Source organism: Tripterygium wilfordii, chromosome 19, assembly GCF_013401445.1.
Source record: "Tripterygium wilfordii isolate XIE 37 chromosome 19, ASM1340144v1, whole genome shotgun sequence".
NCBI classification, from domain to species: Eukaryota; Viridiplantae; Streptophyta; class Magnoliopsida; order Celastrales; family Celastraceae; genus Tripterygium; species Tripterygium wilfordii.
Genome location: NC_052250.1, coordinates 3,142,937 through 3,164,161, shown reverse-complemented (window position 1 = coordinate 3,164,161; position 21,225 = coordinate 3,142,937). Strand labels below are relative to the sequence as shown.

At 36.3% G+C, this 21,225-nt stretch overlaps 2 protein-coding genes across 2 annotated transcripts; one reads left to right on the top strand and one right to left on the bottom strand.

The window, feature by feature from the left end:
• Positions 1-1,154: 1,154 nt before the first annotated feature.
• Positions 1,155-3,090, top strand: LOC119985234 (putative pentatricopeptide repeat-containing protein At1g12700, mitochondrial). The gene has a single exon (XM_038829465.1). The coding sequence runs from the start codon at positions 1,212-1,214 to the stop codon at positions 2,937-2,939; it is 1,728 nt and encodes a 575-aa protein (XP_038685393.1). The 5' UTR covers positions 1,155-1,211; the 3' UTR covers positions 2,940-3,090.
• Positions 3,091-4,083: 993 nt separating this feature from the next.
• LOC119986113 (tubby-like F-box protein 7) lies at positions 4,084-10,095 on the bottom strand. Its single transcript, XM_038830665.1, has 4 exons — positions 9,697-10,095; positions 8,564-8,651; positions 5,499-5,628; positions 4,084-4,799 (listed from the first exon to the last, which is right to left on the bottom strand). Exons 1-4 carry the CDS (start codon positions 10,069-10,071, stop codon positions 4,226-4,228), a joined length of 1,167 nt encoding a protein of 388 aa, XP_038686593.1. The 5' UTR covers positions 10,072-10,095; the 3' UTR covers positions 4,084-4,225.
• Between the last annotated feature and the right edge of the window lie 11,130 nt (positions 10,096-21,225).

Here is a 21,225-nt window from a genome sequence, read left to right as displayed (position 1 = left end):
AGCATTTCTCCAGCACATCTAATTTGGTTGTTTCCAATTCATATGTAATGGCATGAGAAGGCTGACAATTATACACCAACTCAAATGGAGTTGCCTTTGCGATTGTGTGATAAGCAGTGTTGTAGCTCCATTTACCCATGGTAGCCCCCAAACCCATTGTCTTGGCTGTAGGCTAGGAAAACACCTTAGGTCAGTTTTCAAACACCTATTCACTACTTTTGTTTGACCATCAGTTTGTGGATGGTAGCCTGAAATCATGCACAACTTAGACCCCTGCAAATGAGAAAACTCCTTTAAAAAAGCACTAAAAAGGATTGGATCTCTGTCACTAATTGTAGTGGCAGGCATCCCATGTACCTTGAAAATATGTTCAATGAACAAATGAACAACTCCAGCAGCTATATAGGGATGAGAACACAACAAAATGGCTATACTTTGTAAGTCTGTCAACTACCACCATAACTATTGTCCTACCTTTGTAATTGGGTAGTACATTTATAAAATTCATGCTGATATCCTGCCATATTAGCTTGGGAATTGGCAAACGTAAAGTCCGGGAGGAGACATTGTCTCATACTTGTGCTGTTGACAAATGGAACAAACAGCCACCATATCCTTGATATCTCTCTTCATACCCTATCAGTAAAAACCTCTTTCCGTCCCAGATGTAGGGTTTAGAACAATCCTAGACTTATATTTGAGAAAACCATTATCCACATAATAAGTAGACTGCACATCAGAATTCTTCAAAGCTCTTACTTCCTGCATTTTCTCTAAAATCCAAACATCTTGTTCAAGATGCCTTCTCAAGTCATCCATCCACCTAAGATAAGGATTGGAGATGGTTTTTCATTCCACCACAGATGGAATAACTGGCTGTTCTGTAATGTTGACGTACCAGTCACCCTAGACAAAGCATAAACAACTACACTTTCATGTCCATATATGTTTAAACGATATCTCATACTCTATGTTTGGGAGGGAGTTGTGTTAACAGAACCACGTTTTGTCGCCATCAATATTACAATCTTATTTACAATTTTAACCCTAAAATTATCTGAATTTGAAATTTCAGAAAACCCAAACCCGGTTACCCGTTACCCGACTCAACAATAGGATTTATTAATAATCAATAGAACCAACGTTGTTTACCCTCTCGCATCAAAACTACCGAGAAGGCAGAGGTGGAGAAATTGAAGACCACAACGACAATGCTGCGGAGAAGGAGAAACATTTGTTGTGCTCTTCGTCTCGGAGAAACTGGTAATCTTACGAAATTTGTCTCTTTCTCTTCTCAAGCTTCAACCCCCAAATTCGCCGTAAAGAATCTATGCACTGAATTGAATACAATAGATGATGCTGTTGCTTTGTATAATCAAATGGTTTTTCTGCATCCCCAACCTTCCATTGTTGAATTTGGTCAGCTATTCAGTGCGATTGTGAGAATGAAACATTTTTGCACTGTGGTTTTGCTTTCCAGAGATATGGAACTAATGGGAATTCGACATAATCTTCATAGCTTGAGTATATTGATCAATTGTTTCTGCCGCCTACATCGCGTGGATTATGGTTTCTCTGTTCTTGGCAAAACCTTTAAACTCGGCCTATCACCCAATATCGTAACACTCACCACCCTTATCAATGGATTGTCTAGAGAGGGTAATGTTGCCCGTGCCGCAAGATTGTTTGTTGACATTGTGGATAATGGTTTTCAGCCTAATGTAATTACCTGCAACTCGCTAATAAATGGCTTGTGTAGAGCAGGCAGGACCAATGATGCTATTTGCTTGCTTGAGAAGATGGAAGATAGGGGTTATATGCCTGATGTGGTAACATATACTACAATCATTGATAGCCTATGCAGGGTTAAATTGTTTATTGGAGCTTTAAATTTGTATTCTAAAATGGTGCAAAAAGGCATTTCACCTACAATTGTCACTTACCATTCCTTAATTCAAGGTGCTTGCAATTCAGGCCACTGGAATGAGGTAGTGAGAATGTGGAATGAAATGTTGGGTAGGGACATCAGCCCAGACCTAGTTACTTTTAATATATTGATTAATAATCTTTGTAAAGAAGGCAGGGCTTTGGAGGCTCAGGTTGCTTTGGAAAAGATGATTGATTATGGCTTGGAGCCGAATGTTATCACATATAGTACCTTGATGGATGGATATATTTTGCAAGGAAAAATTGATGAGGCAACAAAAGTGTTCAATTTGATGGTTGATAAGGGTTGTAAGCCCGATGTGTTTACTTATAGCATTTTAATGAATGGATATTGTAAGACTAAAAAGGTAGATGAGGCATTAAGACTCTTAAATGAAATGTCTCGAAGGGGATTGTGCGCTAACGTCATATCGTACACTACCCTTATAAATGGATTATGCAAAGTAGGGCAGCTTGGGCTTGCTCAAAATCTTGTTAGGGAGATGGTTGCTCGTGGCCAGACCCCTGATGTAGTTACTTACTCAGCTCTGCTTGATGGCTTGTGTAAACATGGATGTTTTGATGAGGCAATTGCACTAATCAAGAAAATGCATGAAGGTAGTATAGAGCCTGATATCACAACTTATACTGTCCTTATCGATGGTATGTGTCGAATGGGGAGGCTTCATGTTGCCAGGAAGGTATTTTCTGGCCTCTTTATTAAAGGTTTCCGACCTAATGCTTGTACATACAATGTAATGATTAAAGGACTTTGCAAGGAAGGGTATTGCAGCGAAGCATATGAATTGTTTAGAAAAATTGAAGAGGGTGGTTGCTTACCCGAGAGTTCCTCTTATAATGCAATAATTCAAGGTCATCTCCATAATAAAGATACATCAATGGCAAAGAAACTTCTTGCGGAAATGGTTGGCAAAGGGTTCTCAGCTGACGCGTCAACTGCAACCATGTTTATAGATATCCTATCCAGTGATATATTAAAATCATATTTGTGAAGACATTGTAAGTTGATTTGCAATTTCTCTACAATGTTGTTGATATATGTAATACTTAATATCCTCCTACATTTCACATCTTTTCCATCTATGGACTCTTGCTCCTCTTTTATTCTTTTTGTTCTGGAAATCAAATGTTTCATTCTATCGAGTGTTGGTGAGTTTTAGTTATTCTTGTTCCTGTTCTTTAAGATTAAATGTGAAACTTTTTCTTCTCTCTTGAGATAGATTTTGGAGAAATTTATTTCTAAGCAATATTTGTAACTTTTTTTAAGAAATGGTTGCTTCCAAGATGGTTGCTGTTATAACATAATGATTTATGGTCGTCTTTGAAACAATGAAAAATCAATGCCATGCAACAAATTGGCGAAATGGTTGGTAAATGATTCTTAGCTGACATTTGCATTGGAGCTGTGTTGTTAGGTATCCTGTCTAATGTTATGTTGAATCAATTCTGCAAATCTCCCTATGTTGATGCGCAGAATGTCTACGTTACGTCAATGCTTGCTATAATTTAGTACTACATGGTGCAACCTTTCCATCTTTCATTTATGGATTATTTTTCTTTCCCTTTGAAATCAAAGGTATTTAGTTGGATGTTCACGCTTTGATCTGTAAGCTATTCATCAAATATTGTAATTTTTGTTTTTGTTAACTATATTTTCTTGTAGACTCGTCATGCTAAGAGTAACAATGGGGATGATCATTAGGATTCATAGTTGCTTCATTGATCCCATTGATATGGTATGATAACTTCTACCAAAGTTCTTAAGAGTTTTAATGACAAGTAGTCTTATTTTGACATTTCCAGTGATAACTCAAGGCTAAATCAATTTAAAAAATTGATTCACGTGTCAATCTCTCAGGAGTTTGGATGCCATGTCAGTAGGTTTGACGGAGTCACCACCAAAAATCTGACTCGGGACAGAAATGATGTACAAATTGATAGTTTAAGGATAGAAAGGAGTAATTTTATGCTTCAAGGATAGAATCGAGAAAAACATGATAGTATAAGGACAAAGATAATACTTTTGCCGATAATATATTTTGACATTTCCCATTGAGCTTGCATTTGCCCTATTGTCATGAGAATGTTCATGGTAGCAGTACATGTCTACTTGAAAGATTAATAAAAAAAAACCAATTGGTAGGCAATGAAACATTTTGGTACTAAAATGATTTGTAAATTCTGTCATTAAATACAATAAGCCAATTTATAAACTCATGCAGAATAGAACACTTGGAAATGAAATATCCACCTGAACTTATATAAAACAGCAAATAAGTTACTCGCACGCCAGTTTAGTACCAAAGCTGGTGAGGCATATGGCAAATGCCAGAAAAGCTGACAGGGGCTGTCTAAAGTCCATGGTGAACAAATCATCCTCTACCTTTCCAAACTGAAGGAGAACAGTTTCTCCATCTCCTTTCCCTCCTGGCTGGCTCTGGTCCATTGTTGCAACCAGCTGAAAGTTTTTAACAGAAGCTACAGTCACTCGACCATGGAAATTCAAGCACCAGCACTGCAAATGTTCATGCCACCGCGGAGCTTTGTTCATCAAGTTCGTATGCGAAGAAATAAGCTCTGCTTCCTTCATCTTTGAATCATCCGCAAGTTTATCACTGGCTATTTCAGCTGATTGATGGCAATTCAGTGAACACAGCATCCTCCTTGGACCTCTTGATTTTAAAAGGTTGCACTTATAAGAAACTTGTCCAACCTCAAAATTGCCTGCTGAAACTTGGGGGCTTATTTGTTTGCTAGGAAATCGGCGGCTAGCTCTACTGCTTGATGGCTTGGCACCGTTATGTGGAGGCTGGCTGTCATAGATTCTAAACTTGGTACGATAAAAGTCTGAACTGCATTGCACAAGGGTTCAGAGATAAGATTCAAAGTTCAAGGAAATTTGAAATTAAATTCTTGTTATATCATAAACCCTTATCCTGCTATCTGGTACTCAGCTAATAATTTCTACTGATGATGATACGATCTCAAATCTCTAACTCTAAGACTATATTTAAGACATAACTACTGGTAACTGAAAATAAAAAAGCTCACAAGATTAGTTAAACCTATCCACCAGCTCATCTCTACACCAGCATTAACCGAAGAACTCTTCCAAGAGGTACCTTCTTCATTGCCAGATATATTGGAAGAAAATAGGAAACATTCATTTGATGGATACTATCATCCTCTTTGACAGTTCTAAACTCACTATCATAAAAAAGGAAGCTTCCACCAGAAAAAGAAGAAATACACAGAAGTTCTATATTTTGGTACTTAAAACCGACCATAGAAATATGATGTCAATAAATTTTGTGCAGTGGAATAAATATGTTAAAACGCAACAAGCAAGAAAAGGCTCGTATGTAATAATTTTTATGAGAATGAATCTGTATAGAGTAATAAAAACAATCCGCAATTTCACGCTAATTTCTGATCAGATACATCAAACAGGCTTGAACTCAGCATGAAAAGTCCAGACTGTGTTGCAACAAAGGAAAGGATTATTTTCTTTTCCAAAATCCACATAAGTTTCTAAGTTTAGAGATACATACCACAATTTTCCTACATAAGCATTGCTTCCTTGGGAAATGTCATCCGCATCAAGTGATATCACATACTCAATGCTACCCGGACGCCTATACCTTCGTGCAGCAAGAAGGAACTTTCCCTCGCCTGTCAACACTGAGAACGAAACAAATTATGTTAACAAAAATCCTCAATTGATCCAGAGTATTACAGTTACTGACTTACATCATGCAAGTTGTACATGAGTAAATGTAACTAACTGCAGCATACTCACTAACAAACTACTTTCGAAGGAAAAAACAAAAGCATATTAGCCTCCAATCTCTAACCACTTCAGTTGCTATGAAGTGGTCAACTTATTATCAAATTTTGTTTCAACTAGCAGAGTACAATTTGAAGTTCAAATTCAATCAAGTAATCAACAATGTAATGCCATATGCTACTTTGAACTTTCTTCTTTAAAATAGATCTCCAAAAGTAACTTAGATTTCATAATAAGTCAACAATCCTTTAAAGATGAGCCTTTGAATTAGGTAATTCACTCTGTTTATCCAATGCAGGTAAAGGTAAATAACTCATGTGCACAAGGCTCTCGCAGTGGACGAGATCGAAGATAGACAGGATGTATGTACACCTTAACCCCCAAATAATATGTGGAAATGCTGTTTTCAAGAATTTAACCTATGATCTTTGGTTGCGCCCCTGCAACTCTACCACTGTACCACATGTTTATTCTAACAACGCAAAACTGATTTTTTTTCCTGTCAAAGGATGTGTCAGACAGAAAACTACCAATATATTCAAAAGCTGACAATTGTGTTAGGAAACTATCACATTGAAAAGTTTTCCAAAACTTTAAATGAACATTTCAGAGCAAACTAGGTTCTTTTATCAGCTAGACTCTGATAAAAAAATTATTTTCCATTTTCAAATAAGTTCTCACATGACTAGCAAATATCAACAATCTAATCATGCCATGTAGATTATAACAATCTAAAGGAGACCCACCCTCAAAATTTCCATGTCAGAAGAAGAAAGTCCCAAAACTTCAAGGCAAATATAGAACTCAACTAGTCAACTGTCTTCAATTCTCTCTTAAATCTTTAGGCAATTCCCTATTAAGAGACTCTCCAGCGCAGAAATATAAAAGAAAAAACACTATCGCAACCAAGACTTTGATTTCATTAAAACAAATAGTCATATTATGTGTTAGTCCTACTAACTATAAAGCCTGTCACCAGGTTTCCGACTTCAAACTAACTAACAATCTTGTCTCATCCACTGAGACAATTTCTTTTAATGAACAACATATGTCAAGGGACTTCATCTGCAACGGATGTCATGAATCTTGAAAGCTCGGCAAAAAAGAAAAGGCTTAATGCAGGCCTTCGCATTGAACTATTCTGTTGAGAATTGTTCTGTAGATGATCCACTTGCCCATACATTAACAATTCCTTTTTCCATCCTTTTTCCATACACTTAGTCATGTTAATTTAGCCGAGTACTTTACTTGTTGAAGTACCACGCCATGTTACATCCACTAGAAACTCTATCAGATGTCTTCTCCAAATCAACATAAACTAAGTAAAGATCTATCCCTCTCTATTTTTTTGTCCAAACGTACCCTTAGAATGGATATAGCTTCCACAGAGGACAGCACATCAGCTCTGAAAGCAAGAGCTTGAGATGCCCTAAGATCTATATCTATCCACTTGGGGGTTGGCTTCCTGCCTCTCAATTCCTTACTACATGAGGGAGAAAGCAAGGGAAAAGCAAGAAGGATAACTAATATGCTACTCCTTTCTCTCTATCGTCAGCTCTTCGCCTAGAAGCACTATTGGATTACAGGAACAACCAGCTTGATCGATATAACCGCCCCCCAACATATGGCCAACTTTGTTCATTGAAACCACCACATACCAATGTCAAACAATGTTAAATAACTCTTTCTTAAAATTTCATGGCTCAAAAGTATGATCCCTGATCATTTTTGCAATACTAAATATAATCTTTGTTTCTTATTAAAAAGGTACTAAATGTTTCTCTTCATGGATCTTAAAATTTTGGTTAAAGGACTGTCAACCAATGCCCTTCCATGTGCATTTCCACACTATAATAGGACTTCCATCGAGTACCACCACTTTATTTGCGCTTAATCTCTTTAGAGCTTCCTTAATCCTGCCCTCCTTTTATGTCTTTAATAGCAGTTGTTCCTATTCTCAAAAGAAATGAGGCATTCTCCAAGGCTCACTCTGTGGTATCAATTGAGCAACCCATCAAAATCCCTCTCATTTCTAAGTCACTACAAGAAGTTATCATCTACATCTTTGATAATGTTAGCATGATTAGATTCATAGTTTTTCATTTCCTTTGTTTGCTCTAGTTCAAAATATCATTGTTCAGTCTTTCTCCGACTTTTTATATATCACGAATATGATATACATGTTATAACAAGTCTATCATCTCTATCTGTTAATTTTCTGTAGCTTTCTAAACCTTGTTATCAACTCCTCTACAGGACTAAAATTACAAGGGCCCAATTGAAGTAACATAAGAAAAGATAAATTTGACTATTCAAATCATACTTCTGCATCAGAAACATGAAAAGAACAGTAAATTGCATGCCAGCAGGTGGATCCTTGAGACTCCAGATTCTATTGATCTAATGTCATAGTCCTTCTAAGACTATGCATTAGCCAACATCTAGATCGACTAGATGTGCACCCAACATGGAATAACTTCTACTGTGAGCAAATAAAAAAATCTAAGGCTAGCAAAAAAGTCAAGTTGACCAAAATGAGCAATAAATTATCCAGGCAAACATCTTCAATGCTGTCCTTACATAACCAAAAGTCTGAGGCTAACCAAAAAGTCAAACTGACCAAATGAGCATTAAATAAACCAACATCTTCAATATTGTCCCCACATAAGTAATGGGAGAGCTACCAAAAGTTATTTAGTCAAAATAGCGCAGTCACAAAATAAGAATATGGTTGTAGCCCAAAAGAAGAATACGGCGAAAGTCTAATCCACAGATTATCGCCACATTTTTCTATTTATTTCAAAAGCAACTCCAAAAATAATTACTTACACGGAGTATGGGCAAGATGCAGGTAAAATGTTGATGTCTTCTTGTTCCGACTTATGAGACACTGAAGGGGAAAATCCCGTGGACCCGGCTGCATTGGTACAAAAGTTTATAAATCCTATATATCTTAGACTGAAAATATATATTCATAACACGTTCAAAAAATAACTAGGAAAAAAATTAATTAGTTTTCCAAAGTATCATCATGGTTAGAGAACTTTAAATGAAAATAACATCATTAAAAATTAAAATAAATCAGATATCCATGAGTTATAAAAAAATACAAATATATATATATATATATATATATATATATGTCGCATGATGGAGGGTATCAGCAATACGCCCAGCTAGGGTTTCCACACGCACAACCACTGTCTACCTCTCTCATTATCTTATAACAAGAAGGAAACTTATGAGGGTCGAAATTTAGATAACAATGAAATCTAATACAGTTATGCATTACTTCTGTCTTAATTTCTAACATTTCCACGCTAGGAAAACATAAGAAATAAAAAAATAAAAAAAAAAGTTAGGACAGAAAGTGCTGAAATTATTAGTTTCTCATCAGGTTAGGTCTCCAATGGAAGTGCAGAGGTGGAATGTTGTCCCTTTTTCTTTTGTTCATTCGATACCAAGCAATTACATAGTCAAGTACTTAAAAGAGCCCAGAATTTCACCCCAAAAGACAAAAGTTCATTTTAAGCATGAAGTAACATAATTTCCGGGTTCAAACTTTCGAGTCCCAGTCAAATCACGGCTTTCTTAGCAACCAAATTGAAACTATAATTAACTTTATGTTCGTAATACCGACTCTGGAAATTAGGAACATTAAGCACAATTAAATAAAACCAACCCAAAAGGAATATGAATATCAGATACCCAATACCACAATCAGTAAAACAATCCAAGACATCCAACGGTAAAAAATTCCACGACTTGATCTCTATAACACGATGCTCGAAATAATTAGCCAACTCCCATGCATCCTTACCCAATTCCCTGCCCTACAAATCTCACATTAAAATACTCAACCCTAAATTCAATCAAAGCTCAGAGGAAGCATATTCATGCAATCAAAATTTCAATGCGATTAAGATAGATGATCTAAAAGATATGGGAGAATGTGAAGTAACCTGTTTAAGGCTGGAAGGGAAAGTGATTTTATGGCTATTCAGAGGCGAAGTAGCGATCTCCTTGGTTACCTCTCTCCACTTCTTGCAAACGCAGGCACAAGCGACGACGTTTTGGCGTTGGGGCCACCGATCCTCACTTGCTTCCACTCTCCGTATGATCTCGCCAAGCAACTCTGGAACCATTCCACCCCATGAATCAGTCCGATCTTCGACGCTTCCTAACTCGGCCGAGCGGAACTCGCCCGATTCATCTGCGAGTCGTCGCCGTCTCTGCACCTCTTCTCCGTCTATTGCAGCCCTAGAGGATCTTGAGATCGTCAGCGAGCGAATCCACATAGTCTCGCAGTCTCTTCTCTGAAAGAGAGTGTCGCGCATCAATTTTACCAGAAATGAAACAAAATTGATATGGAAAGGACGTTTCAATGACAGCCTGTGGCAAAATCAAAAGACAGCCGGAGGTTAACGCAACAACACGTGGCAGTGAAACACAGTAGATATAGAATTTGGTTGATATGGCATGTAAGGTTGGTGGGGTGCAGTGCAGCAGTGGTTTGCACCTATTAGCCCAAGTCAAATGAAGCCCAACGAAGAAACAACTCAAAGCCCAATACCTTGTCCATCAAAGACAAGCCCAACAAAGTTTGATTTTAGGGAAAATTTCAGGTCGGTACCATTTGTGAAACTTTTGGACACTTAAGTGCAGTCCAAAAAACTTTATCCCTCTAAGGTACCACTAGTATGCTAATTATGTTTTTACTCTTGTCTTCTTCCTCCCATAATAACTACATTTCTCCTCTTTCTCTATTCTCTCCCTACTGTTGTCTATTGGTATCCAACTTAAATTGAAGCTCACATCACCACGAACATACTCCGACCTTCCACCACCACCAACGGCCGTCCATTTGGCCAAAAACCATCAAAAAGTCGCGACCATCGCAAGACAAAAGCCTCAGCTCTAGTCGATTTCGACTACGATTCGCTACACCACCATTACCGTTGGACTCCCCTCACTGAGACGCACAATGCCCAACTAGATATGACCCAAAATGGCCACCAGATATAGCTGTTTAAAACAGTAACATTGATCGGCCAATGTTACTATTTGGAAAAAATTCCAGATCCGACCGATTTCGACGACGATTCGTCATACCACCATTATCGTTAGACTCCCTTCATTGAAGCACGAAATGCCCAGCCATATACATGTTAGGCATCAGGTTGTCTAAACTACCACGTCGCAAGCAATGGGAGCCACCTTGAGAAATTATGTACTTAAGAGTTGGGTTATTGTTCGTGGGTTTCATTTGTGGTGTGTTGAGTGTGTTAGTTTGGTAAATATCATTTTAGTCTAGGGTCCTTTGTGTCTTTGGGGCAAGTGTATTTAGCCCTACCCTTTTTCCAGTAGTTGGATATCAATCAACCAAACTTTGTAACTTTTTTCTCTTTTAGAGAATTCTCATGATCGATCCACCTTGGATCGTTCAATACGATACAAAATGGCCATCGGATATGTCCGTTTTTAAAACAGTAACATTGGTCGGCTAATGTAACTATTTTAAAATGGTAACATTGATCGGGTTATGCTACTGTTTTGAAAAAAATTCAAATCAGGCTAATTCCGAAAACAGTTCGTCACACCACCGCCACCGTTGGACTCCACTCACAGAGACGCACAATGCCTAGTCATATTTGGACCAAAACAACCACCAAAAAAAAAAGAGGAGAGAGAGATGTAGTAATGAGAGAGAGAGAGAGAGATGTGCAATATCATAGAGAAAGATGTAGTGACGAGAGAGATGTAGTGATGAGAGAGAGAAGAAGTAGTGAGATGAGAGAGATGTAACATAGAGAGAAAGTAACAAGAGAGAGAAACCATATTAGATCTATGGGAAAATTGGGGGCCGGTACAATAGATTATACTTATTTGTAAAAAAAGACAACCATTAAAACATCATTTTAAAAAAGTCTAATGGAGACTTGTTTTTACCAAAATAACCTCATATTTTATTATCTCTCCCACGAAACCTCCCCCTCACACTGTGATTTTCTCTCTCCATCACACAACGATTTTCTCTCTCCACGAACTGTAAAAAAAATTGATTTTCAGACCTTAAAACCTCCATTTTCAGAGATTTCACATCTAAAATGACGCTTCTTTCTCAATCTTGAGTGATACTATACTGATTTTCTGGAAAATGGTTAGCATATTATATACCCAAAGCTTTTTCGATTAATGGATACTTTGGTGATATTATCTGAAATTTGTGCACCGAAAGCCTTTGTTCGTTTTCAAATCATGTTTATATGTCTTGATTTTTGAAAATTTTGGTTAATTTCTGGTGCATTTGCTAGTTAGGGTTAGTTGAAATCTGTTAGGGCTTTTGATACAATACTGGTATTTTTGTTCATTTGAAGTTTTCATGTGGTTAATTTTCATGTATTTTCCTTCAACATTTTTGAATTTTGGTTTGACTAATGTTGTTTCTGGTGCAGAAGCTACTTTTTTTTTGAAATTTTGGTAAACTGATACTATAGTGAAACTTTTGTAATTGCAGCAAATGATTGATACTATAGTGATACTAAATGTGTATTTCATTAAATTGATATCAACAATCAATTTGTGGGAATGTAAGTGGTTGAGGGATTTTTGATTTGTTTACTGGTGAATTTTAGTGCAGATATGACATTTTTCTTTGGTATTCCGTTGAACTGATACAATAGTAATACTTTAAACAGAGGATCCAATTTAGTGTTCAATTTATATATTTTCCTCATAAAATGATAATACAAATGTTGGAATGTAAATTTGATTGCATTACATGTCTTCATGGTTCAATGGTATCATTTTAGTGGATTTTTTGTGTTGGTGATACTATAGTGATACATCTCTGCACCTGTAAATGTTTTCCAGAAATAGCAAGAGAGGTAACCAAGAAAAGAAAATCAAGAAAGGAGAAATAATTAGGAAGAGGAAGTATGCATACTAGTTTCATCATTTTAGTGGTTTTTTGGTGTTGGTGATACTATAGTGATACTATAGCGATACATCTCTGCAAAAAACGAACCAGAGTCCAGATCTGCAAAAAAACAAAGCACAACCCAGATTGAACAACGAAGCATAGTCCAGATCTGTCAAAAACGAAGCAGAGCAACTCGACGCAGTCCAGATTGAGCAACGACGAAGAAGGAGATGAAGAGAGGAGAAACTCGGCCAAAAACGAAGAAGAAGACAACGAAGAACCAGATCGAGAACCAGAAGAAGAAGAAGAAGAAGAAGAAGAAGAAGAAGGAGAGAAAGAAGGAGATAACTTTTAGTAGAGAAGAATGAGAGAAAGAGATGACACATTAGAGTTGGATAGTTGGAGGGAGAAGAAGAAGAAGAAGAAGAAAGAGGAGGGTATTATAGGTATAAACTAAAAAATATCTTAAATCAGATGACCAAATTACCCTTAAATTGCACTTTTTTACAATTTTAAAAATGTCCATGACCTTTTTACAATTAAGTTGTCTAAAGTGCTCTTACTGCCAATTGTCCGTAGATCGGGATCTAAACATCTTTTAAAAAAGGGTAAAAAAGGAACGGGATAAAATTTAGATGATTTAAATAATTATAAAAAATAAAAATGGACTTATGAGGGATAAAGTTTTTTGGAGTAAACCTAGATGTCTAACAGTTTTGAAAGTGGTATTAATATGTCACTTTTCATTGATTTTATCTTATGTCTCTAACGGGGCTCTCTTCAATCAGTATTGTATATGTCGAGTCAATATGGGAGAAAGTTTCAGAGGAGTCGCTAGGAAGGGCGAGAAGGGTCGTCTCTTAATGCTCCAACTCTCCACGACCCCATAATTTTGAAAATTTTTCCATATTATTAATATTATAGTGGTCATAAGAAATGCTTAGTTAGCTATATTTTCTATCAAAAGTGATTTGGTGGGGAAAAAAATTGTTTACACCAACATAATTAGTGATTTTGCATTTCAAAATGTTACAAGATTCATATTTTTAAGTGATATATGATATTTCAAAATTCTCCCAGGTCCCCGAAAACGCAAGTACACCACTAAAAAGTTCATAAGCCATTTTCCAACAGCTCTAGATCAAGAGTTATACAACTCAAATCTCAACATTTTCGATGTCAAAAGGGGGGAAAACAATGTATGATTACCTGCAAGATGTTAAGAGTCTTGCCAACGAACTGGCGCTGACTAATCAACTCATACCTGCTGATGATCTCACTCTATACATTCTTGATGGTCTTGGTAAAGAATACGCCTGTATGGTTGGTTCAATTAAAACTCGTGAGACATCATTTGGTTATGAAGAACTCAACGATGTGTTAATTACACAGGAGAGATTTCCAAATCACCTCACCACTACTCAAGAATCATCGTCCGTTGCGCTAACTTTGTGAGTGACCCGGCCATTCTGCAAATACCTGCAGAAAATTCAAAATTTTCTTCAATAACTCTGCCTGATATGCACCTACCTCAGCCAACTATGCCTCTTTTCCTCCCAGTAACCAGGCTCCCCAACCCTGGCTTTGGGACTCAGTAATCATCTCTTCTATCACACAAATTATGATGGCACTAATGAAGACAAGCTGGGTGATGGTTTAGGTTTGCATATTACACACAATGACACCACCACATTACACACAAACACACGTCCTCTTAGAGTTAATAATGTTCCTTTATGCAAAATTGTCGGATATATAGCATGCATGATGTAGTACCCGGTTTTCATCCGGCCCAAAACAAATAGGAAAAATTAAAAAATTAAAAAAATACAATAATAATAATAATAATTCAAAAGCCAGTTCTGGAACCCGTAATCTCACAAAAAATTCAAAGCCTGTTTCTTGGACTCACAAGTATGCAAAAAATCCTAAAGCCTATTTCTTGGACCATAAGCCCATAAAAATTTCAACCCAAACCCAATATAACTAAACCCTAGAAAATATCTAAAAATAGGAAAATTAAATAAATAATAAAGAAAATCCTTAAGAGGGAAAGGTGGTTCCTTTATTAGGGTTTCACAAAAATAAGAAAAAGACAAAAATGTAAGTCTTGAGGGTTTTAGAGAAGGAGAGGAAAATAGGGTTTTTGGGGGCATTGTGGGATTTTTTTGAAATAGAGATAAGTTAAAAGGGAGGGCAGCCGCACAATTGAAAAAAAAAACACAAAAAACAAAAGGGGGCCAACAATAGGAGGGATCGGGGGCACAAGAGGGAAAAAGGGAAAAAGAGAGAAAAGAAGAAGAAAAGGGAGAAGATAGCCGCCGGAGAAAATAAGAAAAGAAAAGAAGAAAGAAGGAGGAGGGAAAGCAGAGAAGCAATAGGAGAAAAGAGTCTTGGTTCTTCAAGGGTAACGCTTCTAATAAATCCATCTTGAAGTTGATTTTTATTTCTGCTTTGTTTCTCTATTTCTACTTCTACATGTTTGGGTTGCACTTTTGGGAAAGTAGTAGTCTATACCTGATTCTATTCTCACTTGTTTCTCTTTTCTCTGGTTCTAATTATGGGTTCTATTTCTGTGATTTCTGTGATTTCTGTTTCTATTTCTATTTCTAAGAAAGACAATAACATATGTCATCGGGCTAATGTGTTGTTAATATATTGTATTCGGATGATTGATGCGTGATTATGATATACTGTGTTGGCCCGTTTGTGATATTTGATTTGGGTTCATTATTGTGATGCTTAATCGTTGAGGTCTGATTATCGTTTCCTGGTTTGGATGCTGTAATGCTAATGGATGACGAGTCACGGAAACTTTGCCTACATTTGATTTGGTTTGAAGTTTGGGTTGAATGAGTCTATGTGTTCTTTGTGGTTCTTGGTCATTGGAAAATCTTAACTGGGATGGGAAATTTTGAATTGAAGATGTGTTTTGTCTGTTTTGGTTCATGATTTATGTTGGTTGGTATTTGAGCTGGTTCATGGTCCGCTGGTTGTATATGTTTGCTTGCTGGTCGTTGGTGTTGGTTTATACTTGTGTTTGAATGGATTTTAGGCTACAATTGGTATCAGGATTTCATGGGTTATTTGCTGGTGGCTGATTAGTTTATGCTTGTTTGATTTGGTATTTATACTGAAATTCGTATTGGGTTCCATGTGTTCATATGGCATATGCGTGCAATATCGTGTGATATGGTGTGTTAAGTTTGCTTACAGTTAAGTTGAAGATGGTGGATGTCATGTGAAATGGAATGAAATGATGATTTTCTATGTGCGAATTTCTTAATGCGGATTTGATATGATTTTGGATTCCTATTACATTTGAACGTTTATTTTGACCTATTATTTTGTGTTTGGTTTGTGGGTTTGGATCGGGCTTGACTCTACTTGGGCCGGACTTGACTTTGTTTGGGGTCGGAGAGTTCATTTGGAGATTGGACCGGGTTTGAGCAGTTAATGGGCTCCATAGGCCATATTTATATTTGTATTTTTACCTTTATATTTTATTATTTGTATATATTTTTTGTCTTATTTTTATTTGGCATGTATATTCTTGTAAATGTAAGCCATGTAATAGGATAGTGGAAAAATAATGAAAATAGTGTAGAGTAGTGTAATTTATATTTATGCATATTTAAATTGATTAGTATGCATGTTAGGGGTTATTAGTTTAGGATGCATGTTTAGAATGTATATTAGAATTGTGTGCATAAATCATTTTCCGCAAATCCGTCAATTCAACAACCACGTCTTTACCAACTTTTCACAAAAACAAATTAATGGATACTACATTAAAGTCAATTAGGAGGAGGACTTGATGACATTCAGCTTCTGTCTAGACTTTAATTGTGTTATCCTTATTTAAACAAATGTAAATGGTAATTTAATTTACTAGATACCTAAATTAAAGCTCATTAGGAGGAGGACTTGATGACATTCAGCTCCTGCCTAGGCTTTAATTATGTTATCTTTTCAAATTAAAGTGTCATTTGTATTTCTAAACACAATGATAAATTAATTTACTAGATACCTAGATTAAAGTTTATTAGGAGGAGGACTTGATGACATTCAGCTTCTGCCTATGCTTTAATTATGTTATCTTTTCAAATCAAAATATCATTTATATTGGACAAACAACTTTTCAAAAAAAAGCACATAGATCAATCTAGGTAACCTTTTAGGGAGTTGTGGGGTGCCTAACACCTTCCCCACACTCAATAGACCCCCTTACCCATTTTCTGGTTTGTAGACAACATTTTTTAGTGTCCAATTGCACTTAAATCAATTGGTGGCGACTCTAAACATTTTTCATCCTTTCATCGACGGTCCGTGTCGTGACCTCGGTTGCAACACATGAATAAATGTAGTAATTAATATATTGAATATATTGCAGCCTAATTACACGATATGAAACAGTAACATTAGCAGAAACAGTAACACTGGCAGAAAATAGTAACAGAATTAAAATTGCATGAACTAAGTATACCAAAACCGAAGTTTGCAGCAACTGGAGAAGAACAACAAGGAAGAGTGAGGTACGGTGAGCACTGAATCTCCTTAAATTGAATTTGCTCCTGCCTAGCGGTGTCTAACAACTCCGAGCAATCACCTTCCAAGATACAACGCTCCTTTCACCAAATTGTTAGTGACACTCCAAAACAGATAGTACAATCGAACCAAGTAAGAACAACACTCTCAGACTAGGATCTTGGCAGAGTTTCAACAGGGAGAAGCAGAAGAATTTTGTGGCAACAACAGAGAAAGGAGAATTTCATGTATTGAGCTTGGTGCAATGATCTCCTTATATAGGAGAACATGCAACCAAATGGCGAAAAAATTAGTGGACCTATCACTGATTTTACAGTCACTTATTTTTTGGCTTGTAAAGTACAACCACCAACCCATATCTTGCAACAGACTTGACCAAGTTATGAGAGTGGGCTGGCTGCAAAACCGGGTAAAAGTCTCATGTCCATATTCAATGTATCTGGGTTAATGGGCCTCTCTTTTATGGGCTTGTAACAAAGTGCAAATTAAAATATAAGAAGTTTTTGGGCCAAGTAAGCCCAAGTTCGAGTATGGGTCTAGCCCACACACATGCTCGCCTCACCTCTCCACGCCTGACCGGCGGGTGCGTGTGTTTTAGTCCAAGCTCATAATGTGGAGCCTCTCACTCCTACAAAAGCTTAGGTGCTATTGGGCACAAAGTCTTACTACAACACTTGAGCTTATAAACTACACATCCACATGATATTTTTCCAATGTGGGATTTCCATACACACACTTATTGCACTATGTTCACCATGCTCATCATGGTCACTTTGGAGTCTTTTTACATTCAACCAAAAAATGATTTGGTGACACTAATTGCTTCAATTTATTATCCTTATAACAAGGATCAATTGTCCATAAATTTCGTTCAATAAGTATTATTGAGCTTTCAATTAATGATAGTTAAACTATAGTTGACCATCATTTTCCAACAAAAAGAACCTCTTAGTCTTATCTATTCATGAACTAACAAAGCATAACGATGTATCTATTGAATTTTTTTTTCTCTCTTGTGACATTAAGAATCGAGTATCTGGAAAGATCATGACAAAAGGGTGATGCAGTGACATTGTCTATCTCTTTGAACCACGACTATCTCTTTGAACCACGACATATTTCCTGTGTTTGCTACTACAACTTCTCCTCAAGGCCTACGTACCACCAGGGTGGAACCAGCATCGGATATTAGGGGGGCGAAACTTTGTGTAGGGTTCAGGGGCAGCATCCTCGAATTTTTTTTTTGGTTCTATATATATCACTTGTCAACGTTAAAATAAAAGTCAATACTAGTGTTATTAGTCTATACACCGGATATATCAAGTTATACCTTGTTGCAATTACCATTTTCTCTACAAGACCACAATCTCATGGAACCCTATAAATGCATCGCTAATTTTTTAAATTTTTTCTACCTAATCAAATGACTCTCTTTATGATTAATCTTTTATTGGGCTAATGTAGACATATATCATCATCATTAGTTGGATCATCTTTTAGGCTTACTTATTCAATTGAGTCTTCATTTTATTAATGTATTATCCTAGGCCCATATTATGTAACCTTTTTTTTTTTCACAGTTTTTCCGTTAGCATTGAAAATTAACCCAATCGCTCTACCAAACGGAGCCTATCAATTCTGTTGGTTTGTTCCTTTACTCTGGCCAGCTCGCTATCAACTCCATTCAGGGAGTTTTGTTCAGTGAAGAAGAAACAAAAAGTAAAGCTGAGGAGCTATCAAGTTACTTGTAGAAAGTTTAACAGATTTGGTCATTCAATTTCCATTATTAGCTAGCAACGAAGAGGATATTGCACGGTTTGGAACTGTTATTTATTAAATCTTACACTAATTTTTCTTTGCCTAGCATTACCGCTAGCGGGAAGTGCTAGGCAACCATACTCAACCAAACAGTAGGGATACATTTGCCATTTCCGCTAAAAAATTCAATGCTCTTATTATAAGAGGGTTTTTTTTTTTTTTTTATAGGCCATCTGATTTTTCCACTCTGTATCACTCGCTACTCCTCTTGCATCGTCTCTAGCTACCCCTTTCACTATCGGCACCTCAGATGAAGGCGTTAAAGAAATGTAAACTAAATGCTTTGAATTGCCGATAATATTTTCTTTCGAGCAGGCGACGATAGATGAGATGACTTAATCAACGAAACCATTGAAGTACATCGTGATCAATCTCTCTCCACTTTTGTTCTAACCTCTTTTCCCCACTCTTATATGGCGTGCGGCAATTAGGCTTTAAAATTATCCCAAGTGTGTTTTCACTCGAGCTCACTTCGCTTCCGCTTGAGTAGCTGCTCTTTGGGAGCCCTTTGTTATTGTTTTTGCTCGAGCGGGAATGTCGGTCACTCGAGCGCAATTTCTCTAGAATTTGTTGAACACATTGAGATTTTGAGCTCAAGCGGTCTCAATCTGGTCCGACTTCCTCCGTCACACGAGTGATACTTTTTCGTAGCAAAACATAATCAAATGCCATTAATTTACTCCATAATCATCTCTAAGACTCATTCAACTGCAAAGTAAGCAAAAAGTGACATAAAATGCACAAATTAATCTCAATAGCAAGGCAACAACTATAGAAAGGGAGGCATAGAACGTGTGTATTTTTAGAGTTATTAGTTACGTTCAGTACACATCCGAAAGATATCTATTCTAGATTCCCATTTTAAAAAAAGAAAAAGAAAAAAGTTTTTAACTTTATAAAAGTACTATCAATCCTAGTAAATTTGGATTCTCTACTCAAGTATGATTATAATCTTTTTCTATAAAGTTGAAGGTCTTACTACGCTAGTTCTTTATAGGGCTGTTATTGGTACGGTTACCGTTACCAAACACGGAATATCGTTACCATACCAATTCTTTCGGTAACTCAAAAAATGTTACCGTTACCGTTACCGGAAGAGTCGGTATACCGATGGTCGGTATACCGATCGATCGGTAATGGTAAGTCGGTAATTGGTAAATTTACCAATTCTTAAACTTATTTAAAAAAGAGAAAGAAAAAAAAATACATCAAGTAGCATTGTGTTTAATAGTCATTGTATGAAAGTACAACACTTTCATCTTGCCTACAATACCAATAATAAAAGTAATAGATTAATGAGAAGGATCATTGTGCTACATGTGAATAAGAGAAAATACCTATCAATCGGAGAAAAAAAGAAAGGAGAATTCACATAACATTATTCCAACAATCTATAACGGAAAATCTTTCATTTCATTAATTTCTAATATTTTTAGTATCCGAAGTGTTTTAAACTCCATAGCATGAAAGCTAGAAGAAACAAGATAAATAAAGATAAAAGACCATAATGGAAATGGAGAAGAAAAGCATGTAATCAATACCAACAAAGCATTTTGTTATGTAGCAAACGCTGCTTTAAAGTTAATGAAATTGCTACGAGTGATATATAAATGATAACCCTAAAAATAATAAATGGTCTAGATTAAATTAGATCAATCTAATGGTCATAATTAAATAAAACTAAAACTAAAAATAATATTAATATATATTTAATATATATGTCGGTAATCGGGAAATTTACCGGTTTTGAACTTTGCTTACCGTTACCGTTACCGAAATCATCGGTAAATTTACCGTACCGAACAATTGGTAACGGTATACCAATCTTCTGTTATTTTCGGTAACCAATTGATCGGTAATGGTATACCAATGGATAATTTACCATACCAATAACAGCCCTAGTTCTTTATACATCTTTGTCTGGACCTTGATTGCTCAAAAAAAAAAAAAAAAAGGTAGAGAGGACACAAAAAAAATAGAGACTACCCCATAAAGGCTTGCAATAAAAAAATAAAAAATAAAAAATAAAACAAAGCATACAACAACAAATTTTTCATCTATACCATCTATACTTGAGATTGAGTTCGCTCTTATTGGAGTTGCACTAGTAGATTTCATCTTCTTGAGCTCTCCAAATACAATTATTGTCATTACAATATTCATAAATAAACTTTTTGTTAGTCGCAATGTTATTTATGAGTTA